This window comes from Dromiciops gliroides, chromosome 3, assembly GCF_019393635.1.
Source record: "Dromiciops gliroides isolate mDroGli1 chromosome 3, mDroGli1.pri, whole genome shotgun sequence".
Taxonomy (NCBI): Eukaryota; Metazoa; Chordata; class Mammalia; order Microbiotheria; family Microbiotheriidae; genus Dromiciops; species Dromiciops gliroides.
This window is the reverse complement of record NC_057863.1, coordinates 50,835,367-50,862,140: the sequence shown is the minus strand read 5'-3', so window position 1 is coordinate 50,862,140 and position 26,774 is coordinate 50,835,367. Positions and strand designations below refer to the sequence as shown.

The window sequence follows — 26,774 nt, the reverse complement described above, 5'->3', positions numbered from 1 at the left end:
ATTTATTTTCAAAGGAAAACCTCATTGAATATGAAGTCTTTTTTTGTTGAATTTGTTGAATTATTGGACTTTGTCACCATTTTATTTTCAAAATACATGAAGTCCTAGAATTAAAAAAAAACACAAATGAATTCAATAAAACATCTTGACAGAAACTGGAAAATCTAAAGAAGATTATGAATACTTAGTGTCTTCACCATCAACAGTGGAGAAAACAAAACCATTATATCTCCGTTGAAATATGCTTGTTTGTGCCTGAAGTATCTAGGAAATAGAAAGGAAAGAAATATGCAAGAATTTCCTGGAAGTTTCAATTGATGCAGGGCTTATTGAACATAACTGAAAGAAAGAAGAACCCAGGATAGAATTATGTAAAAATGGGGACAGCCAGGTATCACTCAGATTTTAAATAAATAAATCCAGATAGGAAGGCATGGATTAGAACAGGGACAAAAAAAAAAAAAAAGAACATGAGACAACAAATTCTTCTGTTATGGGTGCTAAACTCTCCCCAGTTGGAAGAGAGATAAGGAATTTAAGGGACTGGGCAGAGGTCATGTTCTGTTCTCACATGTTTATACATAGAGTACTTGGGGGATGCTATGAGTTCAATGACTTACCATCACTTTGGTTATTAATTGGTTGTTTTTTAGCCTTGAACTTAGAAACATTAGTTAAACCTGGATGACTTAAAAGGCAATTCTGACTTCACCAGGTAGTAGTGATGATCAAGGCACACATCTGAACAAGAGAGCTTAATGGAATTTATAAATATAATCCTGGAAAGCATTAAGGAGGTATGTGGAAATCTTGTCATATATAAATTGGGGATATTCACTCTGTTGAGGAGAAGGCTCAGGTGGGGGACATGGTTGCTGTTTTAACAACTTGAAATGTTATTATATTGAAAAGTTATTCAATTTATTATTTTTCAAATTAAGGCAGAAAGAATGGGTGAATCACTGGGAAGCACATTTTGGTTCAATATGAAGGCTTGACAACAATTAAAGGTGTCCATAAATGGAGTGTACTGTCTTGTAAAGTAGTGAGCTCCTAAGTACTGCACTGATGACCAGTGAATCTACTGATAGGCAATGAGGTACAATGGATAGGGGCTCAGAAGACAGATTTGAATATCACCTCAAACACTTTTTAACAGTTGGATTATAGTCAAGTGGTTAATCTTTCAGAGCTTCAGTTTCTCAATTTATAAAATGGAGGTAATAATGCTTGCACTATCAACTTTTACATACTGTTCTGAGGAAATTACTTTGTAAATCTTAAAGCACGATGCACAGGAATTATTATGAATAATAGCTGATAATGATCATTTTGACTATTGTTACTTAGGCAGAGACAGGTAGATCATACATCGGGGAAATTGTAGAGAGAATTCCTTCACTTCAGGGAGTGTTAGACAAGATAACTACTAAAAACCCTTTCAATCCCAAACTCATTTTTTCTTTTTTTGAGACATCATAACAGTAACTCATATTACCAGATGCTATTCCTTCTCTATATTGGTAAGATTTTGACCACAGCTATTATATACCCATCGAAATTCTGAAGTAACCAACATAAACTTTTTTTCTCTCCTAGTCAAAGACATAGCAGGAGAATGCCAATGGAATTCCATCATTGCTCACAGTCACTTTCACAGGGAAATAATGTTAAAGCTGTGACTAGGGGCACTTAACAGTTTAACTCTCTTTGGTAGGCCATATCTATTATTTAACTATGGGGTCTAGATGAAATGATCACTTGAATACTGAGCCTTTCTTTCACTAGCTAAAGCTATGGACCTGAGTATCTTCCCCATCCTTCACTCCAACAAATATTTTGTGTTTACTCGCTTTTATACAAAGTGTTTCACTGCCACTTCCCCAACCCCATAAGGTGTATAACATGATCATTTTTTAAATTTCTAGTTCTAGCACCAAATAGAGTGCCAGGGACATAATAAACACTGGATAAATGCTTGTTAAATTGAATTGAAGAGAAAGAGCCAGGATTTAAACCTAGGCCCTCTGGTTCCAGATCCAATTCTCTTTCTACCGCATTATAAACTTTATCTTATTCCATTCAGACCATCGTTGTAACATGTTCAAATGTGTCATCCAAATTGGCTGTTTCCCCTATTCATATATCATCTACAAATTTGAACAAAATGCTATCAGTGTGTTTATTTAAGAGAGCTAAGTGGTATAGTAGATAAAGCATTAAAGCTGGAGTCTTGAAGACCTGAGTTCAAATCCAGCCTCTGTCATTTACTGCTTGTGTGTCATTGGGTAGATCATGTAACCTCTCTGCCTCAGTTTTCTCATTCATAAAATGCAGTTGCAGATGCAGATGCAGGTGATAGCACCAACCCCTTTTGTGAGGATAAAATGAAATACTACTTGCAAAGCACTTTGTAACTCTTATAGCACTATACAGATGCTAGCTATTACTAAGTCACTAAGTAAAATATGGAAGAACAGAGACTATCCCCTAAAGACTGTCTGAGCTGCCAATAGCTCATCTTTGGGTCCAGCTTTCCTCAAGTCCTCAAACCCACTTAACAATTCTCTTATCTTGCCCCTTTCAATCCATCTTGACCTTAAGAAGAGCAAAAGATGCTTTATCAAATCACTTGGGAAAATTTGGGTAAAAGAGTATTTAAGAGTTAACTGAAATTAATTTTTCATAGCTTTGGAAGTTGAAAGATCCTAAATAATTTCAAAATTCCATAATTTTCTTTATTTTATGGCTAATATTAACACTAGATAATATTTATATAGTGCTTTCAGGTTTGTGAAGTGCTTTACATATTAATGTTATCTTCACAATAACCTTGTGAAATAAAAATGATTATTATCCCTACTTTACAATGTGGAATCTGAGGCAGACTGAAATTATTTGACTTGCCTCACACACACAGAGTAAATGTCTGAGGCAGAATTTGAATTCAGTTCTTTCTAATCTAAGTCAAACACTCTATTGACTGTGCTGTCTGGTTTCCAACACTTGAATTGCACAACACACATATCCATCATTAACTACTTTGGACAAGTTGATGAATTATAGGATATCAAATGTTTAAGGAGGCCATCATAAGAAGTATCCACTGTCATTTATAATGGCATCATTAGACATACATGCCACACAATGTAACTTACAAGTAAGGTACTTACAATGAGGAAGCAAGCACCCAAAATCAGTGCTTTAATTCTCACGTCATCTATTTCAAAATGAATGTCATAGGTGTCAGCAGTGATGTTGGTTGAAGGACCAGGCCATTCCCTAATAATTGTCCCCACAATCTGTTGATCAAGTGATTTCACCTTTAAAGAAAAAAATGTATTCCAGTAATGCGAAGTTATAGTCTTTTGAGAAATAATGTCCAAAAAATTATATTTAAAGATATTTTGACACATGATAAAATGTTAATACTTTACTTAAAAAAATAAGAATACTACTTGATAATATCTCAGGAAGCCCTTTTCTAAAATTTATATCATAAAGCTTCTGAATTTTTTTAAAACTTCTGGCTTTTTTGAAGCTCTTTCCTCTGGATGGTGGGCACCGAGCTGGAAATCCTCATAGGAACTCCAATCTAAAACTAAAAGGAACCTTGAAGACTATCTGGTCTGAAATTTCATTTTTTTTTTTCAAATGAGGAAACTGATGTCCATAGTCAATATGTTCTTTGCTCAAGGTTACCCAACTTTTGTCCGGTGTAGAATTTGAATCTAGCTATTCCTGGCTCTTGGTTTAGCACTCTATCCAGTATGCATGGTGTAGTGGTTAGAAAGCTGGCCTAGAAGTCAGGAAGACTATCTATGTCTAATACTCACTGTGAGATTCTGGAAATGACACCCAGCCTCTCCATGTTGTAAGCAATTTTGTAAGGCAACAAGTTGCAGAGAAGCAACTGATTGCATTGCTACAAAATGTTTCCTCATCTAAGAGTTTCACATATTTAAGAAATCTTCATTTTAATCCCTATCTTTATTTCTGGACAGATAAAATACAGGGGCTATGGTATAGTAAAGTTTTAAAAAAAACATATTAATTGTATATGACAATGTATACTTCATTCCACACTCATTTTCCAATAATTTTCTCTTGACAGGAAGTAGGAATGTTTCAAGATCAGTAGTATAAAGTCAAGAATAGTAATTACTTTATTCTGAGTTCTGGTATCATCCATTTCTCCCTATGTTATGGTGATCAATAATTACTTAACAGTCTGCTTCTTTTTTTCCCATTTATTTAGATTTTTTTCCAAATTACAAATAAAAATAATTTTAATGTCAATTTTTAAAAGTTTGTGTTCCAAATTCTCTTTCTCCCTCCCAAGCCTCCCCCCCACTTAAGAACACAAGCAATTCGGTATAAGTTTATACATTTGTAGCTGTGCAAAACATTTCCACATTAGCCAGGTTGAGAAAGAAAACTGACAAAAAAAAAATTTGGAAAAAGGAATTAAAAAAAATTATGCTTCAATCTGTTTTCAGACACCATCAGTTCTTTCTCTAGAGATGGAATGCATTTTAATAAGTCCTTCAGAGTTGTCTAAGATCATTGTATTGCTGAAAATAACTAAGGCATTCACAGATGATCATCTCGCAATATTGCTGTTACTTTGTATACAGTACATTTCACTTTGCATCAGCTCATGTAAGTCTTTCCAGGTTTTTGTGATAGAATCCTGCTCATCATTTCTAATAGCATAATAGTGTTTCATCATAATCTCATAACACAATTTGTTCAACCATTCCCTAATTGATCGAATTCAACTTTTTGTTGCTTATCTCTTTTTGGATACCAACCTAGTAGAGTCATTACTAGGTCAAAGAGTATGCATGGTTTTATAGTCCTTTGGCCATGGTTCCAAATTGCTCTACAGAATGTTTCACTCAGTTTGTTAATGTCTCATTGTCCCAATATCCCCTACAACATTTGTCATTTTCCTCTACTATCCTATTATCCAATCCAATAGGTATGAGGTAGTACCCCAGAATTGTTTTGACCTGCATCTCTACAATTAATAGTGAGAGCATTTTTTTATATGGTTATAAGTAGCTTTGATTATTGCATCTGAAAACTTCATATCATTTGATCATCTGTAAATTATGGAATGGCTCTTATTTTAACAAATTTGACACAGTTCTCTATATGTTTGAGAAATGAGGCCTATCAGACAACCTTACTTCAAATTTTTTTTCACGGTTACTATTGCTAGCTGTATTTTCCTACATCCTTTTCCCTTCCCATGACATTTACTCTATTTTCTATTTTCTTTTACCCTGTTCCTCCTGAAAAGTGTTTTGTTTCTTACTGCCCCTTCCCCCATCTGCCCTCCCTTCTATCACTGCCCCCTACTTGGGCCCTTCCCCTCCTATTTTCCTGCAGGGTAAAATAGATTATGATAACCATTTGAGTGGGTATATTATTCCCTCTTTGAAATCTTCCTTCCTTCCTTCTTTCCTTCCTTCCTTCCTTCCTTCCTTCCTTCCTTCCTTCCTTCCTTTCTTTCTTTCTTTCTTTCTTTCTTTCTTTCTTTCTTTCTTTCTTTCTTTCTTTCTTTCTTTTTGTGGGGCAATGAGGGTTAAGTGACTTGCCCAGGGCACAGAGCTAGTAAGTGTCAAGTGTCTGAGTCTGGATTTGAACTCAGGTCCTCCTGAATCCAGGTCTGGTGCTTTATCCACTGCACCACCTAGCTGCCCCCTCTTTGAGCCATTTCTAATGAAAGTAAGGTTTGTTCATTCCCCAGCACGTCCCCCATCTTCCCCTCCACTGTATAAGCTGTTTCTTGTTTCTTTTATGTGAGATACTTTAGCCCATTCTACCCCTCCCTTTCCCTTTCTCCCAGTGCATTCCTCTCACCCCTTAATTTTATTTTTAAAGATATCATCCCTTCATATTCAACTCACACATGGGCCCTCTGTCTAAATATACTCTAACTATACTCTAAATATACTCCATTCAGCTGCTCTAATAATGAGTATCATCTTCCCATGTAGGAATGTAAACAGTTTAACCTTTTTATAGCCCTTGATTTCTTTTTCCTCTTTACCTTTTTATGCTTCTCTAGGGCCTTGCATTTGAAAGTCAAATTTTCTATTCAGCCTGATCAGGTCTTTTCATCAAGAATGCCTGAAAGTCCCATTGAATACCCATTTTTTCCCTGAAGGATTGTACTCAGTTTTGCTGGGTAGGTAATTCTTCATTGTAATCCCAGTTCCTTTGCCCTCTGGAATATCGGATTCCAAGCTCTCCCATCCTTTAACATAGAAGCTGCTAGATCCTGTGTTATCCTGACTGTGGCTCCACAATACTTGAATTGTTTCATTCTGAATGCTTGCAATATTTTCTCCTTGACCTGGGAACTCTGGAATATTCCTGGAATATTCCTGCTCCACTGTGGCTGCAAGCTCTTGTGTGCTTGTGTTCCTCCCTGGCCTGGGACCACCACCTAAGACTGTGACCTGGATCTGTCTGTGGGCTGAGTCCCAGAAACAGTTGCTGCCACAGTTGATTCAGAGGCTCCCAAGGCCTGCTCCTTCTTCTCTGGGGCTGGATCTACACTGAGGTTGGGTCTGTGCTGGCACATCCTGCACTGGGATGCACTCCACTCTTATCCCGGTACAATAGACCTTTCTTGGCAACCTTCTAAGTTACCTTTGGCTGGAAAATTATTTCACCCTGCTCTTTTGTGGGTTCTGCTGCTCCAGGAATTGTCTTATGCCATAATTTAAAGGTATTTGGAGGTGTCTTGGGGAGAACTCAGGCAAGTCACGGCCTTTTCTCTACCATGTTGACTCTGTCTCCATAGCTTATTTCTTTAGAGTGTCATGAAGTGTAGGAGCTTATTGTCAACCATTAGTTACAAGGGCAGAAACTGGGAACAATGGCCCGACTTTTTTTTTTTTTTGCGGGGCAATGGGGGTTAAGTGACTTGCCCAGGGTCACACAGCTAGTAAGTGTCAAGTGTCTGAGGCCGGATTTGAACTTAGGTACTCCTGAATCCAGGGCCAGGGCTTTATCCACTGTGCCATCTAGCTGCTCCCAATGGCCTGACTTTTAAGTTTGTATTCACCTAGTTTGGATACTAAGTTTTTAATAAATGCTGATCTTTAATACACACATATAGATTTTTCTTGGCAAAGCTACTGGACTAGTTTGCCATTTCCTTCTCTATTACAGATGAGGAAACTGAGGCAAACAGGGTTAAGTGACTTGCCCAGTGTCATGCAGCTAACAATTGTCAGAGGCTGGATTTGAACTCAGGTCTTCCTGACTCTAGGCTCAGCAGAATTATTTTTTAAAGAATCAATAACTATAAATTATTATTGACTACCTACCTATCCCTTCAATTCTTATAGTTTCGCAGATCCTGGCTCCTCATCCCATTTACTGTTTCTTGTGACCTATGTCTTATTGCTTCAATCACCAGTTTCCCATATATGCAGACTTTTAACCATATAATCATCTTTTCCCAAGACTTAATGAATTTTAGAAAGTTTTGAAAAATATCATGCTTCAGTCTTTTCCATCAGTATCAGTTCCTTCTTTGGAGGTGGATAGTATGTTTCATCAATAATCCTTTGGGATTGCCTTGGATCATTGTATTCCTGAGAATAGTCAAGACATTCACAGTTCTTCATCAAACAATATTGATGTCTCTGTGTACAGTGTTCTTTTAGTTCTGCTCACTTCCCAATACATCATTTCATACATGTCTTTCCAAGCTTTTCTAAGGTCATCCTGCTTGTCATTTCTTATTGTACAATAATATTCCATCATTATCAAATACCACAATTTGCTTAGCCATTCCCCAATTGATGAGAATTCTTTCGATTTCCAATTCTTAGCCACCACAAAAAAAAGATGCTATAAATCCTTTTGTACAAATATGTCTTTTCCTCTTTATTTTTTTACATTTTATGATTTAAGTTGCTTGTAAAAAGTGACAAATATGCATGATTATACATGTATAACCCATATCAGATTGTTTGCCACCTCAAGAAGGGGGAGGGAGGGAAGGAGGGATAGAGATTGAAACCCAAAACTATAAATAAAATTAATAAATTTAAAAACAAAATCAAAATTCAAACTTTCATAAAATGGATAAAACACTTAGTGGCTAGAGTAAACACATCCTGAAAAAATTGGGGGTATTGTCTTAGTCTCACCCTTTCAATTAATGTGTATTTAATTAAAGACTCAAATGTAAGTTCAATTATAATCCTATAAATTTCCTATATTAAAATTTCCAGGAACTTTGACAATCAAAATAATAATAATGCTATATTCAAAAAAAAAAGTGAGAGAGAGAAAATTTTGGCTAGCTCATAGGATTTCTTTTCTTTCTTCCTTCCTTCCTTCCTTTCTTTTTTCTTTTTTCTTTCTTTCTTTCTTTTTAAAAGTAGTTTCCTTTTGAAAGTAGATTAATTTGGGGGCAGCTTGGTGGCTCAGTAGATAGAGCACTGGCCCTGGATTCAGGAGGACCTAAGTTCAAATACGACCTCAGACACTTGATACTTACTAGCTGTGTGACCCTGGGCAAGTCACTTAACCCTTATTGCCTCACAAAACAAACAAAAGTAGATTATTTTAAAAGTTTCTTAGTAAAGAGAGCTATTGGCTCAGGAAATAAGTAGTTAATAGATGAATATTTTCCAAAAGATTAATTGTAAACCATATATGATCACAGGAAAAGAAGGCCTCAGAGTTATAACAATTCTGAGGTTTCATGCCCTTCCAGGAAAATAGGCAAAACCCCCAAAATGGAGGGATTATGGAAAGAAAGGTGTATTTCTGAATGATTAATGGAACTCTGAAGTGATTTCTTATCAGTCCTTCTGGATATATATTAGGTATAATAGGGTGAGGAGAAAAATAAAAACTAAACACTCCATATCATTTGATTTAGCAATCCTACTGCCATTCATATAACAGCAAAGGAAAGAAAGTCATAGACAAAAACAAAGGTATAGCATAGATCAAAATATTCATAGCAAATCTTTTTATGGTTAATAAAAACACTGGGGGAAAAGTGTGTGCCCATTGTTTGGGAAATGGCTGAATAAACAGCAGCATATGATCATGATATAATTGTATTGTGCTGTAAGATACAATGAATATGAAGAACTTGGGGAAATAGATTTGTCTGGATGGATGCTGAATAAAATAAACAAAACCATGAGAACAACACTTATCATCATTGCAACCTGACAAATGAAAATATTACTAAAAATTTTTGAATACTGAATAATTGAAAAACCAGTGAAGGGCCTAGAGAATGAATGGTGAAGCAAACTTCCCACTTACGGCAGAGAGTCAGGGAAAGAAATAGCATATACATTGTCAGAAGGGTTACTGTATGGGATGTTGCTGCTGAACTGTCTTTCTTTGTCATAGGGGAGATTTCAGGTCAAAGGGGCTGGGAATAAAAGACTGTAATGTCAAGAGAAAAATATTTAAAATATTTTTAATTTATAAAAGGATGTATTGAAAGCAATCAAACTCAATTCATTTTACTACAATTAATTTCCTTGAAAACCTTGGTCCCCACTCCTTTAAAAATACATACAATCGGGGCAGCTAGGTGGCGCAGTGGATAGAACACCGGCCCTGGAGTCAGGAGTACCTGAGTTCAAATCCAGCCTCAGACACTTAACACTTACTAGCTGTGTGACCCTGGGCAAATCACTTAACCCCAACTGCCTCACCAAAAAAAAAATACATACAATCTATGACAAGTGTTTTTTTAGAGTATCATGGGTTTGTTCTAAAAGTCCTATAGAAAAGACTAAGACCATATGTGACAGGAGCTACTGAGAAGCACTGGTGAAATGATTTGCCCAGGGTCACACAGTGACTATAAGGCAGATTCAAGATTTGAACCTAGATCTTTCTGAGAAAACCACCTCATTATCTTCTCTGTCCAACACAGCATCTTAAGCAAAAGTTCTTCTCATGTTGATGCATTTAAAATTTTCTATTAACAAAAACATAATAATTTAAGTCATTCAAGTCAATTGGACAAAAGGTTTTCATTTAGCTGAGAAATGAACCCCACAAATATCACTGAATATTTCTTACTTTAAAAATGGTGTCTGAGCCACAGCAGGACCAACTGGTGGTGATGTTCATTAAATGGTCTTTCCTCTCGTTTTCAATTCTGAATTTTCCTTGGCAGTGGTTTCCATTTTGTCGCACATAGCCAAGAACTGAACCAGGGGGTGAATCAACTTCCAGCTAAGAAAAGAAAAGTTACTTGAGAGATGCATTGCACAATAATTACAACCTTCATGTGTCTTTTGGAACAATAAAAAGTGTTGAAGCTACCACAACGATAATAGGCAAAGTGTGGTAGAAGAGCATTGAAAGGGGGCAGCTTGGTGGCGCAGTGGATAGGGCACTGGCCCTGGAGTCAGGAGGATCTGTGTTCAGATCCGGCCTCAGACACTTGACACTTGCTAGCTGTGTGACTTTGGGCAAGTCACTTAACCCCAATTGCCCCCCCCACACACATACACAAAGTACTAGTATTACTTCCACACTACCATGTACCAATACATTCTAAGGCATCATTTCACTATTCTATTTTTTTGATTATGGGGGCAGCTAGGTAGTACAGTGGATAAAGCACCAGCCCTGGATTCAGGAGGACCTGTGTTCAAATCCAGCCTCAGCCACTTGATACTTACTAGCTGTGTGGCCCTGGGCAAGTCACTTAACCCTCATTGCCCGGCAAAAAGAAAAAAAAAATAGTAGCGATCTCATCAATTTTTCTGATTATATCTCTTTTTTTTTTCCCCCTTTTTTTTTAGTGAGGCAATTGGGGTTAAGTGACTTGCCCAGGGTCACACAGCTAGTAAGTGTCAAGTGTCTGAGGCCGGATTTGAACTCAGGAACTCCTGAATCCAGGGCCAGTGCTTTATCCACTGTGCCCCCTAGCCCCCCCAATTATATCTCTTAAAAAGACACAACTAGAAGGGATTGTAAAGCATTCTATCTAATTCTGCTTACTTAGTCACTCTTTACCTAGAATTTCAATTACTACTAAATTGACTAGAATCAATCACTATTTTATATTTTAAACAATTTTCTAGTGGTGTCAGTATGTGTGTATTCCTGCCCCCAAACAAGCAGTTACCTCTCTGTTGCTGTAGACATGGTATTGTATCCCTCATATTTTCTGTTTTCCTTTCATTAATATCACAAGGTATGTTTTTGACAGTTTTCTATCACATGTGCCCCCCCCAAAAAAAACTTAACCCTCCTAGAATTCACACTATGGAACTCAATGTGAATTCTTTCAGGAAATTGATGGCACAGTCAACCACAAATTTCTCTTTTGAAAGGTACAAAGCATCAGGTTGATTAAACTGTTTTGTTTTGCAAAGAGGTTATAAACCTTATTAAGAAGGTCATTTTTATGTATTTTGAACAATTCTACCCAGGGGGCTAAAATTATACATTAAAAAGAGAAAAGAATAAGAATCATAACACCAGCAAAACTATCATACCCAATCAGAATCAAAAGATTGACCCCACCAGAAGGTTGTTCTCAGAGGCATAAATAGACATTTTTTGTGCTTGGGTGTGTGTACTACAAACTATTACCATATGGGAATGGCAAAAAGCACATATCTTTAATTATAAGTAGGGGATTAGGCAAGCTCAATGCAGATGCCTGTAGCACCCTAATTTAACTAATTCTTGATAATCAATGTTTCTGTGCTACTAGAGAACTGTACTGCATCAGAGCCCTCTAAACCTGACACCCTCTAAATTTGATAGCCTAGTAATGCCCCAGTTATACCACTTTCGTTCTGGTTTAGAAAAAGGCTTTTAATCTGATGAGTTATGTCCCTACCCCTATATAACTTAAACTGCCTCAGTTACCACAGAGGGTAGACTAGACACTGGTGAATGTTTACAACAGATCCAGGATATAGACTGTTACCATTTGCTGAGAATTCCATGCACATAGGCCCAAGTGCAATAGAGATAAAGGATAGCAATGAGAATCTGTTCACCTGAAATTTACCCCAAAATACATTTTGCAGTGGGATGAAGCAGAAGTCTATATTTTAATATCCACCTCACTCACCTCTTGTATCATTGAATCACAACAACAACAGCAACAACAGCAGCAAAAGCTGAATTTATAAGGTCTGTGAAATCTCATTATTTCATGGTCCCTACAGTCAGTAACCCTCAAGGTAAAAGGTCGAGAAGATCCATAACGATTCCTTATAAGGTCATCTGTGTCTTCAGTTACCAAGTAAATCATTTGTCCAGAATCAGTTTTAATTTCATATCTGTTATTTGTTTCAAAGTCTGTCAAAACTGAAGAGGAAAGATGAAAAGGACATTGTTACTAACAATTAAATTGTAATACTATGAAGAAATGTGCATGGAAGAGAAATTTTTAAAAATAACTCACATAGCTAATTCCATGGGAGTTTTCCAAACTCTTCATATAACTAGAACATTTTCTAAACATTTTATATAAACATATAATTACCTCATTTGATCTTCACAACAACCCTAAGAGGTAATCACCACAGATATTATTTTCCCCAAGTTACATATAAGAATCAGACTGAGAGAAATTCAATTACTTGCCCGGGGTATAAGTTAGAAGTGGTATTTGAATCTGGGTTTTCCTGGAATACATATCTTCTGGGTTCTGGGGCCAGGAATCTCTTACTTTCATATAGTATAGGTGATTTTTTTTTTCTTTCAGGGCAATAAGGATTAAGTGAATTGCCCAAGGTCACTAGTAAGTGTCAAGTGTCTGAGGCCAGATTTGAACTTAAGTCCTCCTAAATCCAGGGCCAGTGCTTTATACATTGTGCCACCTAGTTAATATTAGCTATGGTATAATAAATTATATGATAGCTAATAAGAATCAGAAGTAGGATTTGGACTCAGGTCTTCCCTGATTCCAAATCTGGCACTTTATTCATTATACTACCAAACTTCATCAATAGCTTTCATATTTTACATAAAAAGAAATTATCTTTATTTTGTATGATATGAATTTTTAATTGAATCCAATATTATTAAGAATGAACTATATGGGGTCAGCTAAGTGGCACAATGGATAAAGCACTGGCCCTGGATTCAGGAGAACCTGAGCTCAAATCTGGCATCAGACACTTAACACTTACTAGCTGTGTGACCCTGGGCAAGTCACTTAACCCCAATTGCCTCACCAAAATTTTTTTTTAATTAAAAAAAAAAGAATCAACTATATGGGGAAAGCTAGGTAGCACAATGGATGAAGCACTGGCCCTGGATTCAGGAGAACCTGAGTTCAAATCTGGCCTCAGACACTTGACACTTACTAGCTGTGTGACCTTGGGCAAGTCACTTAACCCTCATTCCCTGGGGGGGGAAAAAAAGAATAATCAACTATACTATATGAGAGTAAGAGATTACTGGGCCCAGGAAGATATGTATTCCAGGAAAACCAGGATTCAAATACCACTTCTAATTTATACCAACTATGTGACCTTAGGCAAATCCAAAGGTGTCAAATACTGGCCTGTGGGCTGCATGCTGCTGAAGGTGGCTTGAACCAGATTAAAATGTAATTGGAAATATTTAATAAAATACAATAAAACATAGATAGTATTGAATTTTAAAACTGTCAATGTGTGGCTTGTAGAGATCCTTGGGTACAGTTTAGTGGCTCCTATTTCCATTAGAATTTGAGACTGCAGTTATCCTTTTCACATCATGACTTTCCCCATTGTGGTTTTGATACACCATGGATCAGCATAAGAAATTCAATTCGAGTTTTTTTTTAGTTTTGCAGAAGACACAGACAACAGGCAAAGGACATAGAAAAAAGGTGAGAAACTCATAAATGCATGAAATATATGAATAATACTGTATAATATCAACATTTTTTATCTTTTAATATCATAATAATACAGACTTGTTCTCCAGTATGAAGGGAGGGCCAAAACATTCTACATGGATTTTCCAGATCATTGGAGCACTGGGTCCTTACCCCTGTGATTTGGAAGGGACAACCGTACTGCTCTAGGCAGAGGGAGTTACCTCACTGAAGAATTCTCTATACCAGTGTTTATACCAGACACATCCAGGTCCTACCAACTATATTGGGTCTTGGAGAAAACTACAAATCCCACCATCCTCTCAAACCTTCAGCTTTTCATTACACCCTACTTTAGTATGCTTTGATACTTGAAACACAACAATAATTCTTGTATATTTTATATGTATTTTGCATGTTTTCCTAAAGAACAGGTCTAGACTTAGTGGGCCAAAGTCACTGGGAGATTAGATTTGCATTAAGTATGAGTTTGAGGGGACAGCTAGGTGGCACAGGGGATAAAACACCACCCTTCAATTCAGGACCTGAGTTCAAATGTAGCCTCAGACACTTGACACTTACTAGCTATGTGAGCCGGGGCAAGTCACTTAACCCTCATTGCACTGCCCCCCCCAAAAAAAAAGTATGTTTGAGTTTCTACTAAATAGAAGCATACAAAAATATGGTTTGTCGCATTAAGTAGTGATACCCCACATTTCAGAAAACATTAAAAATAAAAACCACCCTAAGCATCCATATGCCAGAGATGTAGAACAGATGCCTTCACTGAGATACTAAAAACTTAGTAGTATGGCAGCTATGAATATATGTTCTAATTGAGTAGAGAAGCTTCACCCAAAACCCTGTCCTTCATTTCAGGGCCTAGTCTCTTATCAATAGGAAATTAATTTAACTTTTAATCTTCTAAATAAGAATGCATTGATTTTTTTCAAATGTATTTGTTATTGATGACTTTTTATTCTCAAATATGCATTTCCTTGCTTTCTGTTGTTGTAATGTAGCATTTCAAAGGTAAAAAAAAGTGAGAGAAAGAGAGGAAGAAGGATAGAAATGGAAGTGAGAGACAGAGAGACAGAGAGAGAGAAAAAGAGAAAGAGAGATATAAAGGCAAGCAGGAAGGGAGGGAATAACAAAGGAAAAAAGGCAAGAAGGGGGGGAGGAAGGAAGGAATGGAATAGAATAAAAGTGTTCTGCAAAATTAATTGCTACATGGGTGTTATGTGAAAGCATGTCCAGTGTTACACATCCATAAGCCCCCACCTCTGCCATGAAGATGGGAGTTGCATTTTTCACCCCTTCTTTGTGGCCATTTCTTGGTCTTTATAATTACATAGTGTTCAATTTCGTTTTACTAGGTTTTTCAATATCAATTGTTATCTTTGTGAATATTTTTTTCTGATTATGATTACTTATTTAGATTGTGTTTTTAAATCTTCCATCTTGAGGCCCTTCAAAGAAATAGCAACATAAAAAACAAACAACAACAACAACAAAAACCCTTGAATTTGAGTCTGTAAGATTTTTGCCTTATTCAAGCAATTTGTCCTAATGCAAAATATACATACTTTTCAGAAGTTCAATCTGTTGATGAACTAGTATTCTCTTTGTCTGTTGTAAAACAAAATTAGGATAAAAGACATTAATACTACTACTAATAATAAATTATAAATGTTAACACATGCCTGGTACCTAAAGATAATGATAAAAAATTAAGGCAAATTTTCAGAATAGGTACATGTTGCTGGCCATTTCAGGATGTACAATACACAATTCAAACTGACAACATCTTTAGTAAATCTTTTACTTGAATTAAAGCAACAAACAAACAACTCCATGGATATGAGATCTAAGGATGTGCACTTATTGCAAATGTTTCTGATCTAACCATATCCAATGTTCAATTTTTTAAAATTCACTATCACTTAAAAATTTAAATTCTATAGGAATAAAAATATAAATGAGAAACTTTAATTCAGAAGGGACTGTTCTATGAAAGTTATATTTGATTAACACAAAAGTGTCCATTGAATACAGTTCCTTTTAAATTTTATTTTATTTATTCTGAACTTAAGAAATAAAACAAGCATTTCCCAAAAAAAGTAGAATAGAAAAAAGATGATTGCACATGAACTGCAAATCTATTATGTACTACTTGCTATTCCTTTTAAATATAGTATCATGTAACTTTCTTTTGTTTCCTATTTTTCTTCCCCCCTACATTCTAGAGATGGCTAACAGTAGACACAGATATGTATATATACATACACACAGATACACATATGTAAAACCATTGTATATATCTATTTATCAGTTCTTTCTCTGGATACAGATAGCATCTTCCTTCATGTGTCTTTTATAGTGTATGTAATAGTCAAAATGACTTAGTTTTGTAAGTTCTTCTTAAAACAATATTGTTGTTACTGTATATAATGTTCTTGGTTCTGCTAATTTCACACTTCATTATTTCATGCAGGTTTATCCATGTTTTTCTAAGATTATTAAGCTCATCCTTTCTTATAGCATGGCAATAGTCCATCACAATCATATAACACAACTTGTTCAGTCATTCCCCAATTGAAGGACATCTCCAGAATTTTGAGGTTTTTGCCACCATAAAGAGAGCTACAATCAATATTTTAGAAAATATAGGGTCTTTTCCTTTCCCCCTAGTCATCATAAGAAACAAATCTAGTCATGGTATTGCTGCATCAAATGTTATAGGAAGTTTAATAACTCATTGGGCATAATTCCAGATTGGTCTCCAAAATGGTTGAATCAGTTCAGTTCCACCAAAAGTAAATTAGTGTTCCAATTTTTCCACATTCACTCCAACATTTGTTGTTTTCCCCTTTCTAACATTTTAATCAAGCTGATAAGTGTAAAATGCTATCTCATGATTGTTTTAATTTGCATTTCTCCAATCAAAAAGTATTAAGAACATTTTCTATGATTGTAAATTGTTTTGATTTTTCATCAGAAATCTGTATGTTCATATTCTTTGACCATTTTTCAATTAGCAAATGACTTACATTCTTATAGATCTGACAATGTTCTTTATATATTTATATGAGACCTTTATATGAGCTGTCTAGGTATTCCCCCCAATTTTCTCCTTTCCTTTTGATCTTTGCTACATTGGTTTTATTTGTAAAAAAAAAAAAAACCTTTTTAATTTAATGTAATCAAATTTTTTTCATTTTAGACCTGCCACTTCTATCTCTTGTATATTCATAAATTGTTCGCCTATGCATAAGTAATATACCCCATGTTCTTCTAATTTTTTTGCAACATCTCTCTTTATATCTAGGTCATGTATCCATTTTGACTTTATCTCATTAAAAGATGGAAGATATTGATTTTTGACCAATTTCTGCCAGACTGCTTTCCAGTTTTCCCAACATTTTTTTTAAACAAATTATAATTCTTATTTCAAAAACTTAAGCTTTTACACTTGTCAAAAACAGTGTTACTATATTTATTTGTTGGTGTTAATTGTATGTCTATTCTGTTCCATTGATCTACCTTTCTATTCCTTAGCCAGTACCAGATAGTTTTTCTAATTACAGCCTTATGATATAGCTCAAGATCTGATACTATTAAACCTCTTTCCTTTACATTTTTTTCAATTAATATTTCCCCAATTATTTAAATCTGATATTATTTGTATAAAAAGTATTTTTTTCTAATTTTATTCATACAGTTCCTGGTTTTGTCTTGGCAGATATACTCCCAGGTATTTTATACTGTAAAGTTATTTTAAATGGAGTATCACTTACTATCTCTTCTTGAAGGGCTTGGTTTGTGACAAATAGGAATGTTGATGATTTATGTGGATTTATTTTATATCCTGCTATTTTGGTAAAATTATTCTTGGTTTCACCTAACTTTTTAGTAGTCTTTGGGATTTTCCAAGTATATCATCCTACCATCTGCAAAAAGAGATAGTTTTGTTACCTTATTCCCTATTCTGAATCCTTCTACTTCTTTTTCTGCTATTGCTAGGATTTCCAATACAATACTAAATAATATGGGTGAGAGTGGTCATCCTTATTTCATACCTGATCTTACTGGGAAGGCTCCTAGCTTTTTCTTATTTCAAATAACTGTTGCTGATGGTTTTAGGTAAATATTTTGTTTTATCAATTTAAGTAAAAATTCATTTATACCTATACTTTCAAATGTTTTAAATAGAAATGAGTGTTCTACCTTATCAAAAGCTGTCTGCATTTATTGATATGATTTTTAAAGCTTTATTATTGATGTAATCAATTATGTTAATAGCTTTCCTGTTGAACCATCCCTACATTCCTTCTATAAATTACCTTTGGTCATAATGTATAATCTTTATAATATATTGTAATCCTTTAGCTAGCATTAACTTTTTAAGATTTAAGATTTTTGCATACATATTTATTGATTAGACTATAATTTTATTTTTCTGTTTTTACTCTTCTAGGTTTAGGTATCAGTATCATTTTTGTTTCATAAAAGGTGCTTGGTAGGATCCTTTCTTTGCCTATTATTCCAAATAATTTACTTATTGTTGGGATTAGTTATCTTTAAATGTTTGATAGAATTCATTTGTATATCTGTCTCATCCTGATGCTTTTTTTCTTAGGAAGGCAATTTACAGCTTGTTCATTTTTTTTCTAACATAGGTCTATTTAGATATTCTATTTCTTCTTCTGTTAATCTAGGCAGTTTATATTCCTGTAAATATTCTTCAATTTCAGTTAAGTGTTAAATTTATTGACATATAATTGGGCAAAATAACTCCTTATAATTGCCTTAATTTCATCTTTTTGGTACATTCACCCTTTTGATTTTTTTATACTAGTGGTTTTGTTTTCTTCTCTTTTTAAAATCAAATTAACCAATGGTTTATCTATTTTATAGATTTTTCATAAAACCAATTCAGTTTTATTAATTAATTTTTTACACTCAATTTTATTAATTTCACCTTTTTTAGGATTTTGAATTTAGTGTTTAATTGGAGATTTCTAGTTTGTTCTTTTTCTTTTTTTAAATTGCACACCCAATTCATTATTCTTCTCTTTCTCTATTTTATTGATGTAAATATTTAGAGATATAAATTTTCCTCTGATTACCACTTTTGCTGTGTCCCATAGATTTTGATATGTTGTGTCATTATTCTCATTCTCTTTAATTAAATTATTGATTGTTTTCTATTATTTTTTCTTTAACACACTCATTCTTTAAAATTATTTTTCTTTAATCTCCAAGAAGGTTTTAATCTGTTTCCATGATCCCTTATTAAATATGATTTTTATTGTACTGTGATCTGAAAAGTATACTTTTAATATATATGCTCTTAACTATAAATTTTTATGTCCTAATATATGGTCAGTCTTGGTAAAGGTGCCATGAACCACTGAGAAAAAGATATATTGCTTTCTATTTCCATTCAATTCTCTCCAGATATCTATCATATCTAACATCTAAAATTCTATTCACTTCCTTGACTTCTTTCTTATTTTTTGTCAGATTTATCTAGTTCTGAGAGGAGAAGATAAAAGTCCCCCACCATTATAGTACTACTATCTCATCTGTAATTCAGTTGACTTTTAACAATTTAGATGCTATAGGATTTGGCGTAAATAAATTCAGTATTAATATTGCTTCTAATATACAGTTCTAATCTACTCAACTCAGTTAAATTATGTTTAATGCTATTCAATGCACATTTCTTGTGTTTTTATTCAATAGTTTCTGCCCTCTAAGAGCTTATATTTCACAGTCAAGTCAGTTAAACAAGTTGCATATATTGGCCAAGCCTTAGTAGCAGTGCTATTCTGATTCGTTAGATAGGGGTTCTTCAGCTGGGGCCTATAAACTTACATTTAAAAAATAATAATGATTTCAATATTGCTAGTTTCCTTCATTATCCTATGCATTTTATTCTACTCACTTTATAATAAATAAATATATAGAGATTAGATGTAGATAGAGATAGATATATAAGGTATATAGATATGCATATATGATTCTGAGAAGGCATCCATAGACTTCTCCTGAATTCCCAAGTGGTCCAGGAATCATAAAAAGATTAAGAACTCCTTCACAAGAACTAATACTTCCTATAAATAATATTATTTGCTCCAAAATGATGCCTTACTTGAAGAAATTGGTTTAGTTCAATAAAGTTCTTCTTTCTTTTTTTTTAATCAAATTAACCAATATTTTATCTATTTTATTGGTTTTTTTCATAAAACCAGCTCTTAGTTTTATTGATTAATTCTTTAGTTTTTTTGCTTTCAATCTTATTAATTTCTCCTTTGATTTTCAGCATCTCTAATTTAGTATCTAATTGGGGATTTCTAAATTGTTCTTTTTCTAGCTTTTTAAGTTGCATGCCCAATTCATTAATCTCCTCTTTCTCTTTTTTATTCATGTAAGCATTTAGAGCTATAAAGTTCAATAAAGTTCTGACAGGGTGATGTCTAACTTCATCTCAGCCATCTTTATTCTTCCTTTTCCTTCCTTCCTTCCTTCCTTCCTTCCTTCCTTCCTTCCTTCCTTCCTTCCTTCCTTCCTTCTTTCTTTCCTTCTTTCTTTCCTTTTTCTTCATTTTTCCTAACAGTTTTATATAGCTTGGTCAAAGGGCACATACTGTTTCATAATGTTTTGTGTACAATTTCAAATTGTGTCCTGTCTTTAATCTTAATTTCTTTTAGGAGCATCTTTCTATGTGTCTTGCACTGTGTTGGGTCTTTGGGGAAATGAAGAAAAGAGCAAAACAGTCTTTGGCATTATGATGCTCATGAGGTAGGAAGGTGGTACACTGAGTCAGTGCCCCAAGCAACTCTTTAATAATGTTATTTACTGAGAAAGTGTACACTTACACTGCTAGAGGACAATTCCTTGTTGTTACCTACACTGATGACATCAAAGGTCTTATTAAAAGTTTGTGTTTACTAGCTGTGTGACCCTGGGCAAGTCACTTAACCCCAATTGCCTCACTAAAAAAAAAAAAAAAAAAAGTTTGTGTTGAGAATTAAATTAATTGTGGCTAAGCAAAGATGCTTACCTGCTGTAGATATTCCAGCCCAGGTGGACAGTCAGCCAATGGCAGAGGTGCAGGCATCCATGATATCTGGTTTTCTTGAAAATTATTTGGAGCTTGTGAGCCATTACGTGAAATGTACATGGGCAAGCTTGTGGGTTGAGTTTGGACTGGCAACCTATAAGGTCTGGATGCTTTATAGCCTGTATATGAGCAGATGAAATCATTGAGAGTTATCTATTATTAAATGAGGTTCTACCTCAGATTAATTTTACCATGTTAGGGGGCAGCTAGGTGGTGCAGTGGATAAAGCACCGGCCCTGGATTCAGGAGGGCCCAAGTTCAAAGCCAGCCTCAGACACTTGACACTTACTAGCTGTGTGACCCTGGGCAAGTCACTTAACCCTCATTGCCCTGCAAAAAAAAAAAAAAGAAAAGAAAAGAAAAAAAATTTACCATGTTAGAATAAAAACAGAGATGAGACACATTAATCAACATTGATGCACCTTTTTAGCCAAGGTAAAAATCACTAAGCATTTTCTATAACAATAAAATATTTCATAAAAATATTTGCTAGCAATACTTATTTTGAAATCTCATCCCTAACCATCCCAATAAAGATTCAAAAAATCAAATATATTTCCAGATATATTTATAGTACCATACCAATATGGAAACACACATACACACAAAGCAGATATAAAGTCAGCTAAAATAATCCCCCAGAGCAATATTTATGAAGTTACACATATAGTTACTACTCTTTATGTAGATAGATATAGATATAGATAGATACATACTATATAGATAGATATAATTTGTTAATTGGGGGGGGCAATGAGGGTTAAGTGACTTGCCTAGGGTCACACAGCTAGTAAGTGTCAAGTGTCTGAGGCTGGATTTGAACTCAGGTCCTCCTGAATCAAGAGCCAGTGTTTTATCCACTGTGCCACCCAGCTGCCCCCACTCTAATATATTTTTCGTATTTTTTTTTCCCTGTGGAAAATTGGACTGAACTTAAGAGAGTCAAGATGAAGAGATGAGGCTATATTGTGGCATAGATGAAATAACTACAGAGTCTGAAGAACTCCAGGCTCTCTTCTCTTTTATCTATTCTTCTTGATGCTGCCAAATCACATTCTTACTGGGTTGTTCATGAAGCTTTAATGAGTCCCCACTGCCTATGGAATAATATACATATTTTTATCCCAGCATTTAAGATGTTCCATAGTCAGGCTCCAAAACTACCTTTCCATCCTTACTTTACATTACTCTTCTTAATATATTTTATATTTAAGCCATACTTGACAGTTAGATATTCCCAGAACTCAAGATGCCGTCACCTGCCTGTATGTCTTTCTCTGGACAGCCCCTCCTATCTGGAAGATAACTCCTTTTTTTCACTGTCTTGAAATTGTTCCCTTCCTTGAAAGCACAGATAAAACGCCACATCGATCGTGAAGCATTTCTTCACCTGTTCTACTCAAAGTGTTATCTCCTTCAACAAATTTTTTTCTGCCATATTTTATCTATATCTCTCAATTGTCTTTATCACACTGGACTTTATGTGATACTTGAGAAGTGTCATATTGTGGAATACATTCTAGGTTTTCTTTTTTTTCTTCTTTTTTTGGTGAGGCAATTGGGGTTATGTGACTTGCCCAGGGTCACACAACTAGTAAGTGTCAAAGGTCTGAGGCGGGATTTGAACTCAGGTACTCCTGAATCCAGGGCCAGTGCTCTATCCACTGTGCCACCTAGCTGCCCACATTCCAGTTTTTCTGATCCTCCCCCACCAGCAGGTACCCTCCTTTCTAAACCACCTTGTATTTATGTACTTTGTGTGTGTATATATGTCACATATCTATATAAGTAGATATAGATACATGACATACACATAATATCCATATATATATATGTATAGATATAGATATGGATATATGCATTAACATTTGTGCTTATTTACTTTATATTTGTTGTATATTTGATTTCTCCTCCATTAGAGGTAGCTGCAACAGCGCCAGTTGCAGTAGCTTCATGAGTTCTCAGCCCTGAATTGGTAAGAGGTTCAGATAACTGATTAAAAAGAGATTATTAGATATCCTAAGGAATTAGTTGCTGTAGGGCCTTGTTTCATTGACCATACAGAGTTTCAGATTGCAGTTCTGGGGCAGAAAAGTACTTGCAGCATTAGGAGACCATGTGTCCTGGACCCAGTTCCAAGGTCAAGAGCACTTCTAGTAGTTGTAACAACAGGATACCAAGGGCCCCTTCTGAGTAAAGGCAAGAATTTAGACTAGGAGAACCCTGGGGGTCTCTGGGGTCCAGAGATCACCCCTCTCCTCAGATCGTACCACCTTGGAAGCAGCAAAAACTAATAGACCCCCAAACTAGCTCTGAAAACAGCAGAGGAGAAAAAGCCTTAATCTTAAGCAATGTAGCTTCATCTCCAGACCCCCCAACCAGAAGCAGAGCCCAACTTAACATAAAGTTAAAGACAAGATATAGACTTGAAAATGAGTAAACAACAACAACAAACCTGACCATTAAAAAAGAAACCTACTGTGGTGATAATAAAGATCAAGATGCAAACTGAGAAGACAACAATGTGGAAACACCTACAAGGAAAGCCTCAAAAAATGTAAATTGAACACAAGCTTTACAAGAATTTCTGAAAGAGCTAAATAAAAGAAAGGAATAGTAGAGGAAAATTAGGAAAATAAATGAGAGTGATACAAGAAAATTATGAAAAGAGAATGAACTTGGTAAAAGAGTTTTCTCATTTGGGTGAAGCTCACTATTTGTCCAATCCCTTCCCTTCTTGGCATTTCATCCCAAAATCTCCAATGTAAGGAGGAACCCCTAGGCTATCAATGTTTATTCCTTTATTCCTTTCTGGAACCCACTTTTGATTCTCCAGATTTTTTTTTTCCTCCCCAATCCCCCTGTTTCCAAACCCTCCCACCCCCTGCAGTTTTTCTACTACCTTTTATTTTTTTAGTGTTGTCTTCTCCAATTTGAATATAAGCTCTTTAAGGGGATGGACAGTCTTTCTTCTATTTGTATCCTCACAACTTAGCACAGTACCTGGCACACAGTAATTATTTACTAAATACTTATTGACTTGTTGGCCTGAATTATCTTGGCTATCAGATATTTCTCAATGATATCTAAAGGAAAGATTTTTTTACCCTACACTCAATGGTTTCTTCATCATCCTCATTGATTTTATTTTTGCAAAACTTTTAAATAAATATTTATGAAATCCAAATGGTCTATTTTTCTTTGATAATGATCTCTCTCTTCTTTGTTTAAGAATTCACACCTTAGAAAAGGGCCTACTTGTACAAAAAATATTAATAGCAGCTCTTTTGTGGTGGCTAAGAATTGGAAGTTGAGAGAATGCCCATCAACTGGGGAATGGCTAAACAAGCTGTGATATATGATTATGATTGAATATTTCTGAGCTATAAGAAAAGACAAGCAGGATGATTTCAGAAAAAGCTGGAAAGACTTACATGAACTGATGAACAGAAGTGAAGTGAACATTGTACACAGTAACAGCAATATAATACAAAAAAGAATTGTGAATGACAGCTTTTCTCAGCAATATGATAACCTAAGACAATCCCAAAAGATTCATGAAGAATGCTATCTGCCTCCAGAAAAAGAACAGATATTGTCTGCATACAGACTGAGGCATACTATTTTCTCCTTCCTACCTTCTTTCCTTCCTTCCTTTTTTCCTTCCTTCCTTCCTTCCTTCCTTCTCTGAGAAATGGTGATGGTTTTATACATGGTGGAATCTTCCCAGAATAATTTGATACATGAGGGGATCTTCTTGAGGGAAGCATGCCCATATAGGGAACAGCCAGACAATATTATCTAGTGAATTACATTAACTCAGGAAAGAGAAAAGTAAGTTTTTCAGGGCTAGAGATAGAAACCAGTTTGAGCTGACTCTTGCCTGTGTCCTAGAAAAAGTAGGTAAAAGGTTAACCCTAGTCTCTACTGTGCTTGCTAAATATATCTAAATATCTAAAATCTCCACCCCATTTTTGATCATGGCTCATTTGAAGATGTATGTGTATGGGAGGGATAACATATCAAGGAGCATTTAGCTAGAACTCTTCCAGGAAGATTGTGAACCTGTGCCTAGCAACTTATGGAAACTCAGGGGAGGGACTGATTGTGGTAAGGTGTAGGATAATTACCTAATGCTTGCTTTCAGCATTTTGCATTCACTCACCTATTGCTTATTTTTGTTAGTGCCCATTCTCATGAGAATGCAATAAAGGTTTTTGTCATACCAAAGCTGCCTCTGAAAGAACTTATTTTGAAGCAGTCTACACCTGTTTCTCACCTTTCCTTCCCTCCTTCCTTCTTTTCTTCCTTCCTTCCTTCCTTCCTTCCTTCCTTCCTTCCTTCCTTCCTTCCTTCCTTCCTTCCTTCCTTCCTTCCTTCATTCTTTCTTTCCTTCTTTCTTTTCTTTCTTTCTTCCATTTCTTTTCAGTTCAAGTATTCTTGTACAAAATGACTAATATGGAAATGTTTTACATGTTTGTACATATAGAACCTATATCTGATTACTTGGTGTCTCAGGGAAGGGAGAGGGGAGGGAGGGTGGAAGAGATAGAATTTGGAACTCTAACCTTAAAAAAACAATAATATTTAATTGGAAGAAAAATAACATTATTTTTAAAAAGAATTTTCCCCTTAGCCATATTTGTGAAAGGTGTAATAATGAGAACAATAATAGCTAACATTTATATAGTACTCAAAAGTCTGCAAAGTGCTTTACAAATAACTATTTGATTTGATCTTCACAACAACCCTGGGAAATAACTGCTATTTTTATCATCCCAATTTTACACATAAGGAAAGTGAGTCAGGCCTAGAGGAAGTGTCTTGAGTGGAGTCACAAAGCTAGCAAGTGTCTGAGTCTAGCTTCATGTTCAGGTTTACTGAATTCTCATTGTAGCACCCCCTCCACTATGCCACATAGCTCCCTCAAGGTACCTCCTGTTATCTACTTTTTATGTTAACACTGTGATATTTTATACAGTGATATGCTCTGTAAGAAGCTGGTCTAATGCTCATTTTGGTCCAATAAATTTTGCATTTTCCCAATGGTTCTTGCCAAATAAGGAGTCCTTCCTTGAAAAATTTTTGTTCTTTAGCCAATATACATTATAAAAAAGCTATTATGTCTAAACCAAAGCAATTCACTAATAATCACCAACAATACAATGACAATAGTGTTGTAAGAAAATGTATCTCCCTGAAACTTTAACCATGAATTCTAAAACTGGACCAAAGGGAAAAAAAGATAACTTTCTGAATATTGAACATACCTGGTTGGTAATAAGAAGAGTAGGAAGGAGGACCTTCAGGTCTTTGATTGGTTGATTTTTCTGTATCATCTATAGGTTCTGTAGGTTCCATGGAGGCTAGAAAAAATACAATAGTAAAAGAGAATGTTACTCTATACTCAAAGCATTTGGGGAATTTTTAGTCTAAAATTCTAGAAAAAATAGTTTAGATAAAGTATACTGTGATATTTTTAACTTAGAGAAATGTGTCGTGGTATAGAATCTAATATAAACTACTCGTTTTAGATATTTTTAATTGTTTTTCATTTATTTAGAATTTTAGTTTCCCCTATTACATATAACCCCTCCCCCAATCTGCTCTCCCTTCTATCACCACGCCCCTCCCCCCAGATTACCTTCCCCTCCTGCTTTCCTTCAGGGTAAGATATATTTCTACACCCAATTGAGTGTGTATGTTGTTCCCTCTTTGAGCCAATTCTGATGAGAGTAAGTCTCACTTACTCCCCTGTACCTCCCCATCTTCCCCTGATAACAATCGGAGTGATGC

General features: G+C 35.1%; 1 protein-coding gene across 1 annotated transcript; it reads right to left on the bottom strand.

Moving 5' to 3' along the window:
* LOC122747127 (phospholipid scramblase 4-like) lies at window positions 1-26,339 on the bottom strand. The gene is made up of 7 exons (XM_043993334.1): window positions 26,249-26,339; window positions 20,919-21,097; window positions 15,436-15,478; window positions 12,110-12,348; window positions 10,093-10,248; window positions 3,174-3,323; window positions 1-104 (listed from the first exon to the last, which is right to left on the bottom strand). The coding sequence occupies exons 1-7, from the start codon at window positions 26,337-26,339 to the stop codon at window positions 9-11; spliced, it is 954 nt and encodes a 317-aa protein (XP_043849269.1). The 3' UTR covers window positions 1-8.
* Window positions 26,340-26,774: the final 435 nt, after the last annotated feature.